Source organism: Sinocyclocheilus rhinocerous, unplaced genomic scaffold (assembly GCF_001515625.1).
Source record: "Sinocyclocheilus rhinocerous isolate Xijiao unplaced genomic scaffold, SAMN03320098_v1.1 scaffold493, whole genome shotgun sequence".
NCBI classification, from domain to species: domain Eukaryota; kingdom Metazoa; phylum Chordata; class Actinopteri; order Cypriniformes; family Cyprinidae; genus Sinocyclocheilus; species Sinocyclocheilus rhinocerous.
Genome location: NW_015626376.1, coordinates 147745 through 161535, shown reverse-complemented (window position 1 = coordinate 161535; position 13791 = coordinate 147745). Strand labels below are relative to the sequence as shown.

The following is a 13791-nucleotide window of genomic DNA, read 5'->3' as shown; positions in this document are numbered from 1 at the left end:
CGGCTGAGATCGGTCACTTGTTCACAGTGTAGTATTTCCTGTACGGTGAGTGGCACATAGTGTACAATGTAGGCGCTAGGGAACGATTCAGATAGTGTAAATATGCTTTCGATTGGTGCAAATGAGGTCTGGTTTCACGTTGTTTCACGCGAACCGCGGCAGCACGCACAGTCTGATCCGGACTTTGGCTCCGGTCCAGAGACGCGATCGCTCGGAGCGGATCATATGCGCGAGTCTGCATATATTAAACACTTTTAAAACTACACAGCCTCAGCATGATTATGATCACTATTTGATGAGTTTCATATTGAATCTAGGGGGTAATCTATTAGACTGTGGCTGTCAAATGCGGCTTTACCGAGCTCAACGGCTCTGACCCGTGCAAATATAAACAAAACGCTATTGACTAATTTAAAAAGGGGGCGGGGCTGCTCGATATGCCCCGCCCTGTCTTCCTGTTTCAGTTGAAATTACGTCACCACATAGAATAACGCACTCAGGCACTTCAGGGGACCTTTAAGCTTTGCTACGTTGACAATGCAGCCTGTTCATTATCATAATAAAATACAGTCAGTCAAACATATGGGGAAAAACACACTGCTCAGTTTAAATATGTAGTAAAATCTGTGCCGTTAAGCGTTATCACCGTTACGAAAAACATTTTGTTTTACGTGAATATTGGAACGAGAGTACATAATAAAAAATAATTTGGCATTCAAATACATCGCGAATACTGAAACATTTGATTTTGTGTCGAATGAGAGACCCAACGTTGGTTTCAGTTTCGTTTTAGCCTAAATGAATTCGTTTTGGCTTGTCGTTTATCTGAATTAATGATTGGATTGTGTGCAGTGTTATAAAGTAAGGACAGATAAGGAGAGCAAAATACAATTATCAATGCATGACATACATATTACATATTCACAAGTGCTTGAGCAAAATGCAGTTAATGCACCGAGAGACAGCAAAGACTGACAAATCAAGCTACAAAAACTCCAAACTGAAGTGTTTAGGGATGTTCATTTCGGTTATTTTTCCTAATAATATAAAAATATATTAATATAATAATAAATAGGCCTATACGAGAAATATATTTTTACTGAAATAATAAATTAAGAAAATGAAAGAAAAATTGTTCAACAAGTAGTATGCAGAGTTTCGGTTCATTTTTGTGCTGCGCGAAAGGAAACCAAGACGGCAGAAAGCGGGATCCAATTTTTCTTTAGGCTATTTTATTTTACAAAAGCACAAAGATTTGTTTTTATTGTGAACGTACACAAATAAAAGCAAACCTTTTACAATTCCAATTATCTTTAGGACTAAAAGGAGTAGTTGCTTCCACTGTTAGAAGGAAAACATTCAAGTGATTGCGCCGGCGCCGCATGCGCACACAGTTAAAGTCCCATTAATCGGTCAAAAATTCTTACGGTCGGTTAACGGTTAACCGGTTATAATGAACATCCCTAGAAGTGTTTCACAAATGAATCTGATCTCAAAGGAGCACAGTAACACTCCTCCTGTAAAGTTAAAGGATATTCTGGGTTTAATACACATTAAGATCTATTAACAGCAGCATGCGAGTCATAATGTTCATTACCACAAGAAATAATTGCCTCAAACACTAATTACTTTAAGACAAAATGTAAAAAGCCACAACACAAACATTATACATGTTAACAGACTAAAGCGGGACTCACTCATTAACCTCGTTATATAAATTTATATTCATTCATTTTATGCAAATATTTGGTAACACAATAAGGTCTCATTTGTTAACATTAATGCATTAAACTAACAATGAACAATATATTTTTACACCATTTAGAAAATATATATATTGTACTCTTATTAAATGTACCATTATTCTTATATGAAACTGACCAACAACTTCAGTGATTATGTGTGATTTAGTCGCAAATTGAAGAAAAGTTTGTTTTTCAAAGCACTCTGTGACGTTTTTTTACTTCATACACAAAAAAAAGAGAGAAAATCTGATTTCTTGATGATTTGATATTTTATAATAGTGATTTTATAATTTCAAAATATAAAGGAAAAAGTTTAAATGAATGACTAATGAGCCAAAAAGTGCTCCTCTGCTGCTATCTACAGGTTATAATGGTGATTTGATGTATTTTTTTATTTTACACAAGTGTTTGTTCACCACAGTATAGTTTGGTCATCCCATTGAAAATAACATTCAAATTGGATCATTTAGGAGCTTTAAAGTGCTGGAAACAGTTGTGTGAAATGCTTGTAAGTCATTGAAAATTGCTTGAATTTCTCTCTCAAAAGGCTGCACAAACCCTGAAATGAATAATGTAATAACATTGGAGTATTTCTGCCACATCACCATTATTACAGTTAGCGTTACTGATTCTGGTTTTCTGCGTCAGTGCTGTCTGATCTGTTTATAACAGAGACTTCTGTGCAGAATTTGAATGCTAAATCTCACAGCAACCTTTATTCATTTTGCGGCGAATTCAAACGCTTCTCACTGGATCTCGCAACAAACAGCAAAATGAACAAAAACTATAATATAAAATGCAGCTGGTAGATTCTGCATGATGCATGTAAGATTACCTGAAAAACAGCTATTAATTTGCTAATATCCAACTAGTTCATCTGTATATAGGGTTGCAAAGAATGTCCGGTAAATTTCCGGAATCTTTCCAAAAATCCCTGGAATATTCCCCAAAAAAAATCCTGGAAAGTTTCCAAAATTTCTGGAATGTTTCAGAAATTTACTGGCAATTTTCCACCTTTTTGCAACCCTATCTGCAGATACATTAAACTGAAGAATTATTCAAGAGCTTTAATAAAAACAGGAGCTTGACATTTCTGCTTTTAAATCCTTAAAGTGCAAGGCCACATTTACTTCTATTTCAAGTTTTTTTAATTGGAATTGTGAAAACTAAGGGTCAATTATTTTTTGTGGTAATCAACATCATGCTGTAAATGGAGCCTATCTTTCCTGAAATCAAACCGAAATGGTCATAAACAAATCAAACGATCTCAGATTGACGGTTGTCAGGAAGCCTGTGATATTTGTAAAGGATGATCCGGAGACACTTACAGCGTTCCAGTCCAGAGACGGGCTAAGAGAAAGCATTTACAATCCCACCCCGTCTATACAGTAATGGATGGAAGGGAAGCCAAACAACATCCAGCAGAAGACAACGCTACAGAGTGCAGAGAGCAGCATGGCTAGCGGCCGTCTAGACACAGGGGCGAAATTCAGAACAAAAACAACTAAGGAGGAAGACAGGAGACTCGTCTTTTCCCACCACACACCGGATGGATCTGAAGCGCGTGCAAATCCGCATTCACGCCACTTCTGCCTGTTCACACTGAGATTACAGCAGGAATCAAGATGCGATTTAACCCTCATAATGCATTCAAAATCTGTGTACGGTTTCGCATTTCAAAGAATCGTTAATTGATATTTTCCCAACTAAAACCATATGTGGCACAAAAGCAGTCTTAAGTCGCTGGGGTATATTTGTAGCAATAGCCAACAATACATTGTATGGGTCAAAATTATCGATTTCTCTTTTTGCCAAAAATCATTAGGATATTAAGTAAAGATCATGTTCCATGAAGATATTTTGTAAATGTCCTACCGTAAATATATCAAAACTTAATTTTTGATTAGTAATATGCATTGCTAAGAACTTCATTTGGACAACTTTAAAGATGATTTTCTCAATATTTAGATTTTTTTGCACCCTCAGATTCCAGATTTTCAAATATTGTCCGATCCTAACAAACCATACACCAATGGAAAGCTAATTTATCAGCTTTCCGATGATGTATTAATCTCAATTTCAAAAAATTGACTAAAGATGATTTTCTCAATATTTAGATTTTTTTGCACCCTCAGATTCCAGATTTTCAAATATTATCCTATCCTAACAAACCATACATCAATGGAAAGCTAATTTATCAGCTTTCAGATGATGTATTAATCTCAATTTCAAAAAATTGACATGTCAATTTTAGGTCACATTGTATTTGTTCAGCAATTTTTCATTAATGCAGTGAATGTGGTCATGTTATTACTGCATATATATTTCTCTTTTCAGTATTGATGAGAAATTTAAATGTAAATATATCATTGTATGAAATGTATAAGAACATATAATCTGAGAATTACCAGTATTAACCCCATTGCAAAGAATGGAATTTACTTCAATCTTTTAAATTTAAAACTAATTTTAAACTCATTTAAATTTAAAATTGCTCAAAAACAGTCGAAATTTTTGAAACATTTATTTCTAACAAAATATCAAAACGACAAATATTACTCAAACTTTGTTTTCAAACAAAATAAATTAATTTTACTCACATAAACTTTCACTTCCAGATGAAGAAAAAAATTGAACAGTTTTTCATGCTGCAATCCTATGGTTCGTCAATAGAGGTATATATTCATGTTTATCAACAAAATTCAGTCCCAAAAGTGTTGGAGATATGAGGTAAAGGCTAAATATATTTTACAAATATTTTTTGACACTAATATAACATCATAAATAATTTTAAATAAACTATTTTTGACACCTACATACATCAAAATGACCTGAACATGAAATGTGTAACTTTTTATTTTAAAAGGTTATATCTCATACAAAATAATTGTAAAAATCTGAAAAAAATAAATGTGTATTTTGAAGGTCTTAAAGTATCTGCAAAGCATCTGCATTTTTTTTTTAAATAATTTTTTTCAGGTCAAATCTGATTTGAATGCATCATAAGGGTTTAAGGACCTTTTTCAGGTTTTTGATCATGACTCTGTGCTGCAATAGTGCAAAATAGGGAGTAAATGCTCTTTATAGGCACTTTAATATTACAAAGCTTAAGCCTACTAGATAGAAACGGTTTCCAATTGTAAATTGAATCTCTATTCGCCGTCTGAGATCAGATCCAGTCTGCAGTGCAAATGAAAAAGACGACCAAAGCAAAATGACCACAGTGTGTTACAACAACACAAAGCAGTTAATACACTTCATGCATGACAAATCAAGCACAAACACCATCCAACAACATCGTGCAAAGCAAAGACTTTATGAAATGCTTCGTTAGAACATCTACTTTGACATCATGCATGTTTGTTGTTAGACAAAAAGGTCTGAAAACGATATGTGAAGGTAGATTTCTACATGCATCTGACTTAAAAAACACAGTTATGGTGAGACTTTTATCGTGACCCCATAAACACACTTTCAGAGATGCAAACAGGTAAGGAGGAAAAAAGGTGAGAACATTGCGCAGATTGGGCGCATGCCCCACACAGAATTTCTTTTAAAGATATTTGCTTTATATGCTCATTTGTTGTTACTTTAAGGTATTTTTAAAAATATTTTTTATTACCTTATATGTCCAAAACTGTAATTTTTCACAAAAACCCCGCACAACGTTTAACATCTTTTACTAAAATCAAGATTGAATATATTTGGTCAAAATCCCATGTTATAAAAGATGAAGTGCTATGCAGGCTATAAGACAATATTGGCTTGATTAGACGGCAACGCTGACCTAAAATGCAAAATGTTTGCCCTCTCTCTCTCTCTTCACCGTTACCGCATCTCAGACCTCAAATACATCAAATATTACCCTTTTTAGACATCCTTTTTAAAGTAAAGAGTAAAGAAAATACTATACAAAACTTATTGAAACAACCAGGGGCCAGTTGCATAAACTTAGCCACCATGTTAAGACTGTAGCTGCGTCCCAAATGACGCACTATACACTATGCACTCATCCATGTATAGTATGAATTATATAAGGTTATTTTGTCATTCATAATCGGAGTCTGATAGCCCCTCCCACTTTGGTACGTAATTAAAGGGATAGTTCACCCAAAAATGAAAATGTCGTGATTTCCATCCACTTCCATTATATGACTGACAGACTGCAACGGTTTGAGTTAAAAATCTCCGTTTGTGTTCTACTGAAGAAACAAAGTCACCTACATCTTGGATGCCCTGGGGGTAAGCAGATAAACATCACATTTCCATTTTTGGGTGAACTATCCCTTTAAAACTGTGACAATTGAGTGCATGAAGTGTCCAAAATTCCACACTTCATTTTTTCGGTGATTTAAGTGCACTTTTTCTTTTTGGAATTTTTTAGTGTGAACGCACTACTCACACTATTTATACTACAAAACGTTACAGAATAGTGCATAAGTACGCGATTTGGGATGCACCTTGTGTCTTAAGAACTAGTTTAACCAAGAGAAAATCAGTCTTACTTTTCCAATACATATATAAGACCAATCTACCTTTTCATAACTGAATTAAAAAAAAGTTATGACCAGTCTAGAAGAAAAAAAAAAAATTAGATGACTAACTTTTTAAGACTGGTCTAAATAGTTTATGCAACCGGCCCCAGTTCTTTAGTTACCCTTGTAAGACCCCCCCCCAATAAAAACACTTTCTCATTGAATCCAAGCAAATCTCACAGGTGACCTATTTTGATCTCAAAAAAGTGAGTTGTCACTGAAAGGTGAGTTTGAATCTACGCACTTTCCAAAAAGAGTCTTGGCTTTGAAAAAAAACCCCCGCTGGGGAAGCAGAATGAGTCTAAATGATGAAAACAAAAGGCACAAGATGAAATGAAGCCCTGCAGCAGCCGCATATTCGCACATGATGGCGTCACAGGACTTACCTGACGGGTGTCTCTCTCACGCCCCGTCATTCTGCTACCATTTCAACGGCACACAACAGCTGGGCCACAGCGAGCCCAGCAAACTGCAGCACTTTACTACCATTCGCCTGCCGTGTGATAAAAGGCTTTTGGAGTCTCTCGTCTCGTCGGCACAATCATTAACAGGAAGACTGATGTTTTTAACTCATGCAGTTAGTCTAACATATCATGCACACACTTAAACATCCATCATCACGAGAAAACCACTACATATGCATGAGATCCGACTGGATGAGTGTCTAACGTGCTACTCTCTCCATACGGTACACGTCCACTGGTGTGCAGACTGTTGTAATGTTGTAAGATTGTAATGTTTATTTTAAGTGCTGGCGGATTTAGTTCTTAACCCTATAAAGCTACTAAATGAGCCTCTAAATGATCAACATGATCGAAACTTTGCTGTTGCACACAATCTAATCCATACTTCTGTCGTCTGATTGATAGTTTAGACTCTTTCAGTGTAATTGTACAAACGTCCAGCTTCAGCTTTTTATTTTTTTTTACGTCAGAATAACTGCAGTAATATCTCCAGATGAACACTTACTGGACTGAAGCAGCTCAGCTTTACTTGATTCTCCATCAATCATGTTTTAGAGTCTCAAATCTGATCCTCAGGATCTTTTGAGGAGCGTTTGTTTCCAGGAGCTTTACTTACACTGTTCCTCAGCGGAGGAATGATCTTCACAAGCCTCCAGAACATCTCACATCTTCTGAGGAGCCTTTATTTCTTCAGCTCTCAATCACTGCATTATATGTTTGGATCATTTCAATCTCATCTTACTGAGACATATTATTGGAGATATAGAGTGATGACTGATATATGTATCATTTTATGTAAGTATCTGCTGTACTGTTATAAAGATATCTTTGATTTACATTACAAGCATCAGAATTTCATCATAAAAATATCAGCATCTGCAGCAAATTCATATTTTTGCTCCGTTTGAGTCTGAATAAAACTGAGCTGTTTTTTCCTCCATGTTCTCACTATTTCAGACTATATTTTCAGATTTTTTCAAAGGTTCAATAAACTGTTCCATTCAAAAATTTTTTTCATATGTCAGGCTTAAAATTGGGTTAATTTGCTACATCATCTTGAATTCAGATTTCGAACGCAGTTTGCAAAAACCAAAGATCACAAAAGTCTAATAAATTACTATTTGTGACCCTGGAGCACAAAAGCAGTCTTAAGTCGCTGGGGTATATTTGTAGCAATAGCCAACAGTACATTGTATGGGTCAAAATTATTGATTTCTTTTATGCCAAAAATCATTAGGATATTAAGTAAAGATCATGTTCCATGAAGATATTTAGTAAATGTCCTACCGTAAATATATCAAAACTTAATTTTTGATTAGTAATATGCATTGCTAAGAACTTCATTTGAACAACTTTAAAGATGATTTTCTCAATATTTAGATTTTTTTGCACCCTCAGATTCCAGATTTTCAAATATTGTCCGATCCTAACAAACCATACACCAATGGAAAGCTTATTCATTCAGCTTTCAGATGATGTATAAATCTCAATTTCGAAAAATTGACCCTTATGACTGGTTTTGTGGTCCAGGGTCACATTTAAGCTTGGGAATGTGAAATAAAGGCTAGTAAGCATTTTTCTGAAATCATTGCAAAAATAAATATAATTCTGAAATCATGATAAAAACATGACTTTATTAACTGTGTATTGAAATCATCACAGACTGTAATTAAGGGTCAGGAGCAGATTTCTTCCACACTAGTGGACTTGTACCGTCAAGCCTCGATGGCTACATGTATAAGGATGGACAGAAGAGTGACGTAACGGAGAAAAACTTACGATATTGAACCCGTGGATGCTCTGGACTGCCTCTTACTCTTCAGAGCTCTTAGTTTGTCGCCTTGTGTGAGTCCTCCGCACTCCTCTTCCTCTTCCTCAGTGTGCTAACCAATGAAAAAACACAACCTGGTTAACAATCGTAAAAACAAAAACATCTGTTTTGCATCTAAGTGGGCAGTTCTTGGCCATCTAATTCAGCAAAGTGCACTAAACATTATGCTGTTAGGCAAAACAGACACCTAAACTGGGATGTGCCAGAATAAATAGATTTACTCACCATTTCAGAGGCCGTTTTCCTCTGTGAGATGTTCTTGTTTGTACCATTAATGGAAATATCTTCCACTCCAGACAGGATTCCAGCCACTGCCGTTTTACTCGAGCCGTTTTCCTGCTCATTTATTTTTTGCCGGTACAAATCACCTTCTGCCCACAGACTCGCCTGCTTTCTGTTACATTAAGGCATGTATTAATTAGTATTAGGGCTTCTAAAAATCAGAAAATCCCATGCAGATTATGGATGGGCGATATCTTATTTGCGATATACCGCGATAAGAATTCGTCTTCCTGTGATAATAACGATGAAGTCTAGTTGTTGACATATTTCTGTGTGCGACATCGCGGAAGGCGGACGTGAAATTGAGGAGGAGTTTATCGCTAAATGAGGAGCTTGAGCTCCTTTTACGATCGGGAACTGGTTTGGTCAGGACTGTACAGTGCACAAAAAATCGGTCTGAATAAATGTAGTACAGTAGCATGTGTGCAATACAGTTTTGCATGTGTATGAGCCAGTTTACAAACCTGTTGTCCAGCAAAGATATCATTTATTGACATGCTTTTTCTCCAAATTAACTTAACATAGTCGAGTGTTTGAATTAACTTCTTTTTGTGACCAGACGTGGTTATATATTACAGAATTATAGTATTATATACAGTGATAAAGGCTATATAAATATACTTTCCTTATAAAAAAATACCCAAGATTGCTTGAAGAACACAGATAAACCATATATTTTGTGCAATCGTATGTTTATTGTCTTCATGTTTCATCAGTTAAAATTTCTCTATCTCCATTGTGCGTTTTATTCAGCGATAACTGATACCTTTGTCCATATTAGGGATTTCCTGGAGCGTCAGTGCTATTACTTCTGCGATGCATGTGTGGAGTTTCTGCGCAAGAGCGCCCTCCGGCTTCCAGTATGAATTAAACAGTCATTACATTACGTGTGTGTACTCAGTAATGCTCACAACACCCAATTTTGGGTAAAAATAAGAAAGACAATACTTATCTCTAAAGAAACAGGATTCCCCGAATTATCGTTATTGATATCATTATCACACTAAATACCAGAAATATCATATTTTTATGCCTATATCACCCAACCCTAATACTACAGTATAAATGTAGTTGACACAGTTCTACTGTTGCATACGAGAGCAAGAGAGAGAGAGAGAGAGCTGTACGGGGGTCTGGGGTATCGTATAGCTCCTGCCTCTTATTCAAACAGTCTCTCAGACTGAGCGTCTCTCGTCTTTGACCCTTCAGCCCACCAAAAACAAACGGCATCAGCTCCACAGCTGGGAGTAATTCACTCGCCATCACCTCAATTAATTCAGCCATTTCACAGGAATTTGTGGCCTTGAACAATTTAAGAGCCATATGAAGCCACTGCTCAAGAGCAATTAGCTGGAAAATTAGACCGGCGGATTGAAGGACTGAACTTTGATAATGCCTGCGTTACACCGTTTGCTGCATGTCCTGAAATACTGCATCATTTTTCAATCAGCTAGCAACCCCCCAGAACACCCTAGCAACTGCATAGCAACCTAGAAACCAATGAGAACACTCTAGCAACTGCAGAGCAACACCCTGACAACCACTCATCTATTTATCCATCTATGTAGCTAACTAACCAAACAACCAACTATCTATGCAACTATACATATATTGAACCGTCTATTCAACTATCCAAAAAACACAACCTGGTTAACAATCGTAAAAACAAAAACATCTGTTTTGCATCTAAGTGGGCAGTTCTTGGCCATCTAATTCAGCAAAGTGCACTAAACATTATGCTGTTAGGCAAAACAGACACCTAAACTGGGATGTGCCAGAATAAATAGATTTACTCACCATTTCAGAGGCCGTTTTCCTCTGTGAGATGTTCTTGTTTGTACCATTAATGGAAATATCTTCCACTCCAGACAGGATTCCAGCCACTGCCGTTTTACTCGAGCCGTTTTCCTGCTCATTTATTTTTTGCCGGTACAAATCACCTTCTGCCCACAGACTCGCCTGCTTTCTGTTACATTAAGGCATGTATTAATTAGTATTAGGGCTTCTAAAAATCAGAAAATCCCATGCAGATTATGGATGGGCGATATCTTATTTGCGATATACCGCGATAAGAATTCGTCTTCCTGTGATAATAACGATGAAGTCTAGTTGTTGACATATTTCTGTGTGCGACATCGCGGAAGGCGGACGTGAAATTGAGGAGGAGTTTATCGCTAAATGAGGAGCTTGAGCTCCTTTTACGATCGGGAACTGGTTTGGTCAGGACTGTACAGTGCACAAAAAATCGGTCTGAATAAATGTAGTACAGTAGCATGTGTGCAATACAGTTTTGCATGTGTATGAGCCAGTTTACAAACCTGTTGTCCAGCAAAGATATCATTTATTGACATGCTTTTTCTCCAAATTAACTTAACATAGTCGAGTGTTTGAATTAACTTCTTTTTGTGACCAGACGTGGTTATATATTACAGAATTATAGTATTATATACAGTGATAAAGGCTATATAAATATACTTTCCTTATAAAAAAATACCCAAGATTGCTTGAAGAACACAGATAAACCATATATTTTGTGCAATCGTATGTTTATTGTCTTCATGTTTCATCAGTTAAAATTTCTCTATCTCCATTGTGCGTTTTATTCAGCGATAACTGATACCTTTGTCCATATTAGGGATTTCCTGGAGCGTCAGTGCTATTACTTCTGCGATGCATGTGTGGAGTTTCTGCGCAAGAGCGCCCTCCGGCTTCCAGTATGAATTAAACAGTCATTACATTACGTGTGTGTACTCAGTAATGCTCACAACACTATTTTGGGTAAAAATAGGAAAGATAATACTCTTCTCTAAAAAAACAGGATTCCCTGAATTATCATCATTGATATAGTTATCGCAATAAATACCAGGAATCATCGTGATATATTTTTAAGCCCATATCGCCCATCCCTAACGCAGATTGGCACACAGATACATTGCTTTGAATCAAAGTGCGTGTGGAAGACTCACTCATCGATGAAGTTCTGCTGAGGTCCGATGATTGAACCGGGTCTGCAGATCCTGATCCATGCGATGGCTTCAGCTGCAGTCAGTCTGAAGTGTTTCATCATATAACAGCCAATCAGTGTCCCGGTTCGGCCCAGACCGGCTGAAACACACGGTGGTTTGGCCTGTTAGCATCTCTACTTCATGACACTGGAAAACTGAACCTCAACCATATCCACTGATGAACTGAGGTGGATTTGCTGAATCAGGCAATAAAATTAATGCAACAATTATAAGGGGATTTATGCAGAATGGCTTTAAAGTAGGGATGTCAATTTAACGTGTTGTAATAATTAACGCATTTAACGCAGCGCCCCATCAAGACCTGTCTGTCATCTTACACTGATGCAGTTTCTGACGATGCAGAACGACTGATTGCGTGATTAGAATGCAGTTATATAAGCCTAAAATTCAAGATATGAGCGCGAAAGATAAATTAGCCTCTGATATTTATATCATAATAGTTTAGCCTGTTAGCATCTCTACTTCATGACACTGGAAAACTGAACCTCAACCATATCCACTGATGAACTGAGGTGGATTTGCTGAATCAGGCAATAAAATTAATGCAACAATTATAAGGGGATTTATGCAGAATGGCTTTAAAGTAGGGATGTCAATTTAACGTGTTGTAATAATTAACGCATTTAACGCAGCGCCCCATCAAGACCTGTCTGTCATCTTACACTGATGCAGTTTCTGATGATGCAGAACGACTGATTGCGTGATTAGAATGCAGTTATATAAGCCTAAAATTCAAGATATGAGCGCGAAAGATAAATTAGCCTCTGATATTTATATCATATGATATAGTTTAGCAATATCACACCAGCAAGAGTGCTGTTTTTCCTCAATATCTGCATGAATGCAACTGAGATATTGATTTTATACAGCAGTTCAATAAACAAGTTAAATTTTAGACAATAGTCAACCTTGTCCATTTTTGCGTAATTTTGCAAACTAAAATGGTTCCAATCAAAGCAACAGCAGAACTGTTGAGCGTCTCTAATCAATCAACACACAGCGGTGATTTGTTACTGAATCATGTGAGTCAATGATTCAGTGACTCATTCATAGAGTCACTTGCTTCATTTCTGAATGAATCAGCTGTTTGAACAAATCAGTTGAATGAATTATTCAACGCTTTTCCTTTTTTAAAATATTGATTTCATATTTCAGTACTCATAGTTAAAATCCATTTAATATTATTTATGCAATGTAGAATCAAAATATTTCTTTCTGACGCTTTTGTAATGTCTGTTGAATGCTTTTCTCATTCAACACAACAATGAGTTTAAATGATCTTTTGGGGGTAATTTCTTAGCCAAAATTGATGTGTGTTTAATTTAAAGCTTAATCATGTAATTAATTAGAATTTAAATGTAAATTGCTTGACAGCCCTGGTTTAAATATACGGGTATCTTATTGGGATGTGCATAAATTTGTGAATAATTGGTGTTCACATGTACAATAAAATGCGGATTACAACACATGTAGATGAATCGCTTGTTGTATTCATCAAGTCCCTTCTGGATAAATGTGTATGCTAAATGAATAAATGTGACCCTGGAGCACAAAAGCAGTCATAAGTAGCTTAGGTATATTTGTAGCAATAGCCAAAAATACATTGTATGGGTCAAAATGATCAATTTTTCTTTTATGCCAAAAATCATTAGGCTATTAAGTAAAGATCATGTTCCATGAAGATATTTTGTAAATTTCCTACCGTAAATATATCAAAACTTAATTTTTGATTAGTAATATGCATTGCTAAGAACTTCATTTGAACAACTTTAAAGATGATTTTCTCAATATTTCGATTTTTTTGCACCCTCAGATTCCAGATTTTCAAATAGTTGTATCTCAGCCAAATATTGTCCGATCCTAACAAACCATACATCAATGGAAAGCTTATTTATTCAACTTTCAGAT

General features: G+C 36.1%; 1 protein-coding gene across 1 annotated transcript in view; it reads right to left on the bottom strand.

The window, feature by feature from the left end:
- Positions 1-13791, bottom strand: part of LOC107712577 (dual specificity protein phosphatase CDC14A) — a 22926-nt gene that overhangs the window by 5053 nt on the left and 4082 nt on the right. Inside the window, exons 10-12 of the mRNA XM_016517890.1 lie at positions 11824-11962; positions 10655-10823; positions 8524-8627 (exon numbers count right to left, since the gene is read on the bottom strand). Coding sequence (XP_016373376.1) covers positions 8524-8627; positions 10655-10823; positions 11824-11962 — 412 coding nt within the window. The remainder of the gene's footprint in view (positions 1-8523; positions 8628-10654; positions 10824-11823; positions 11963-13791) is intronic.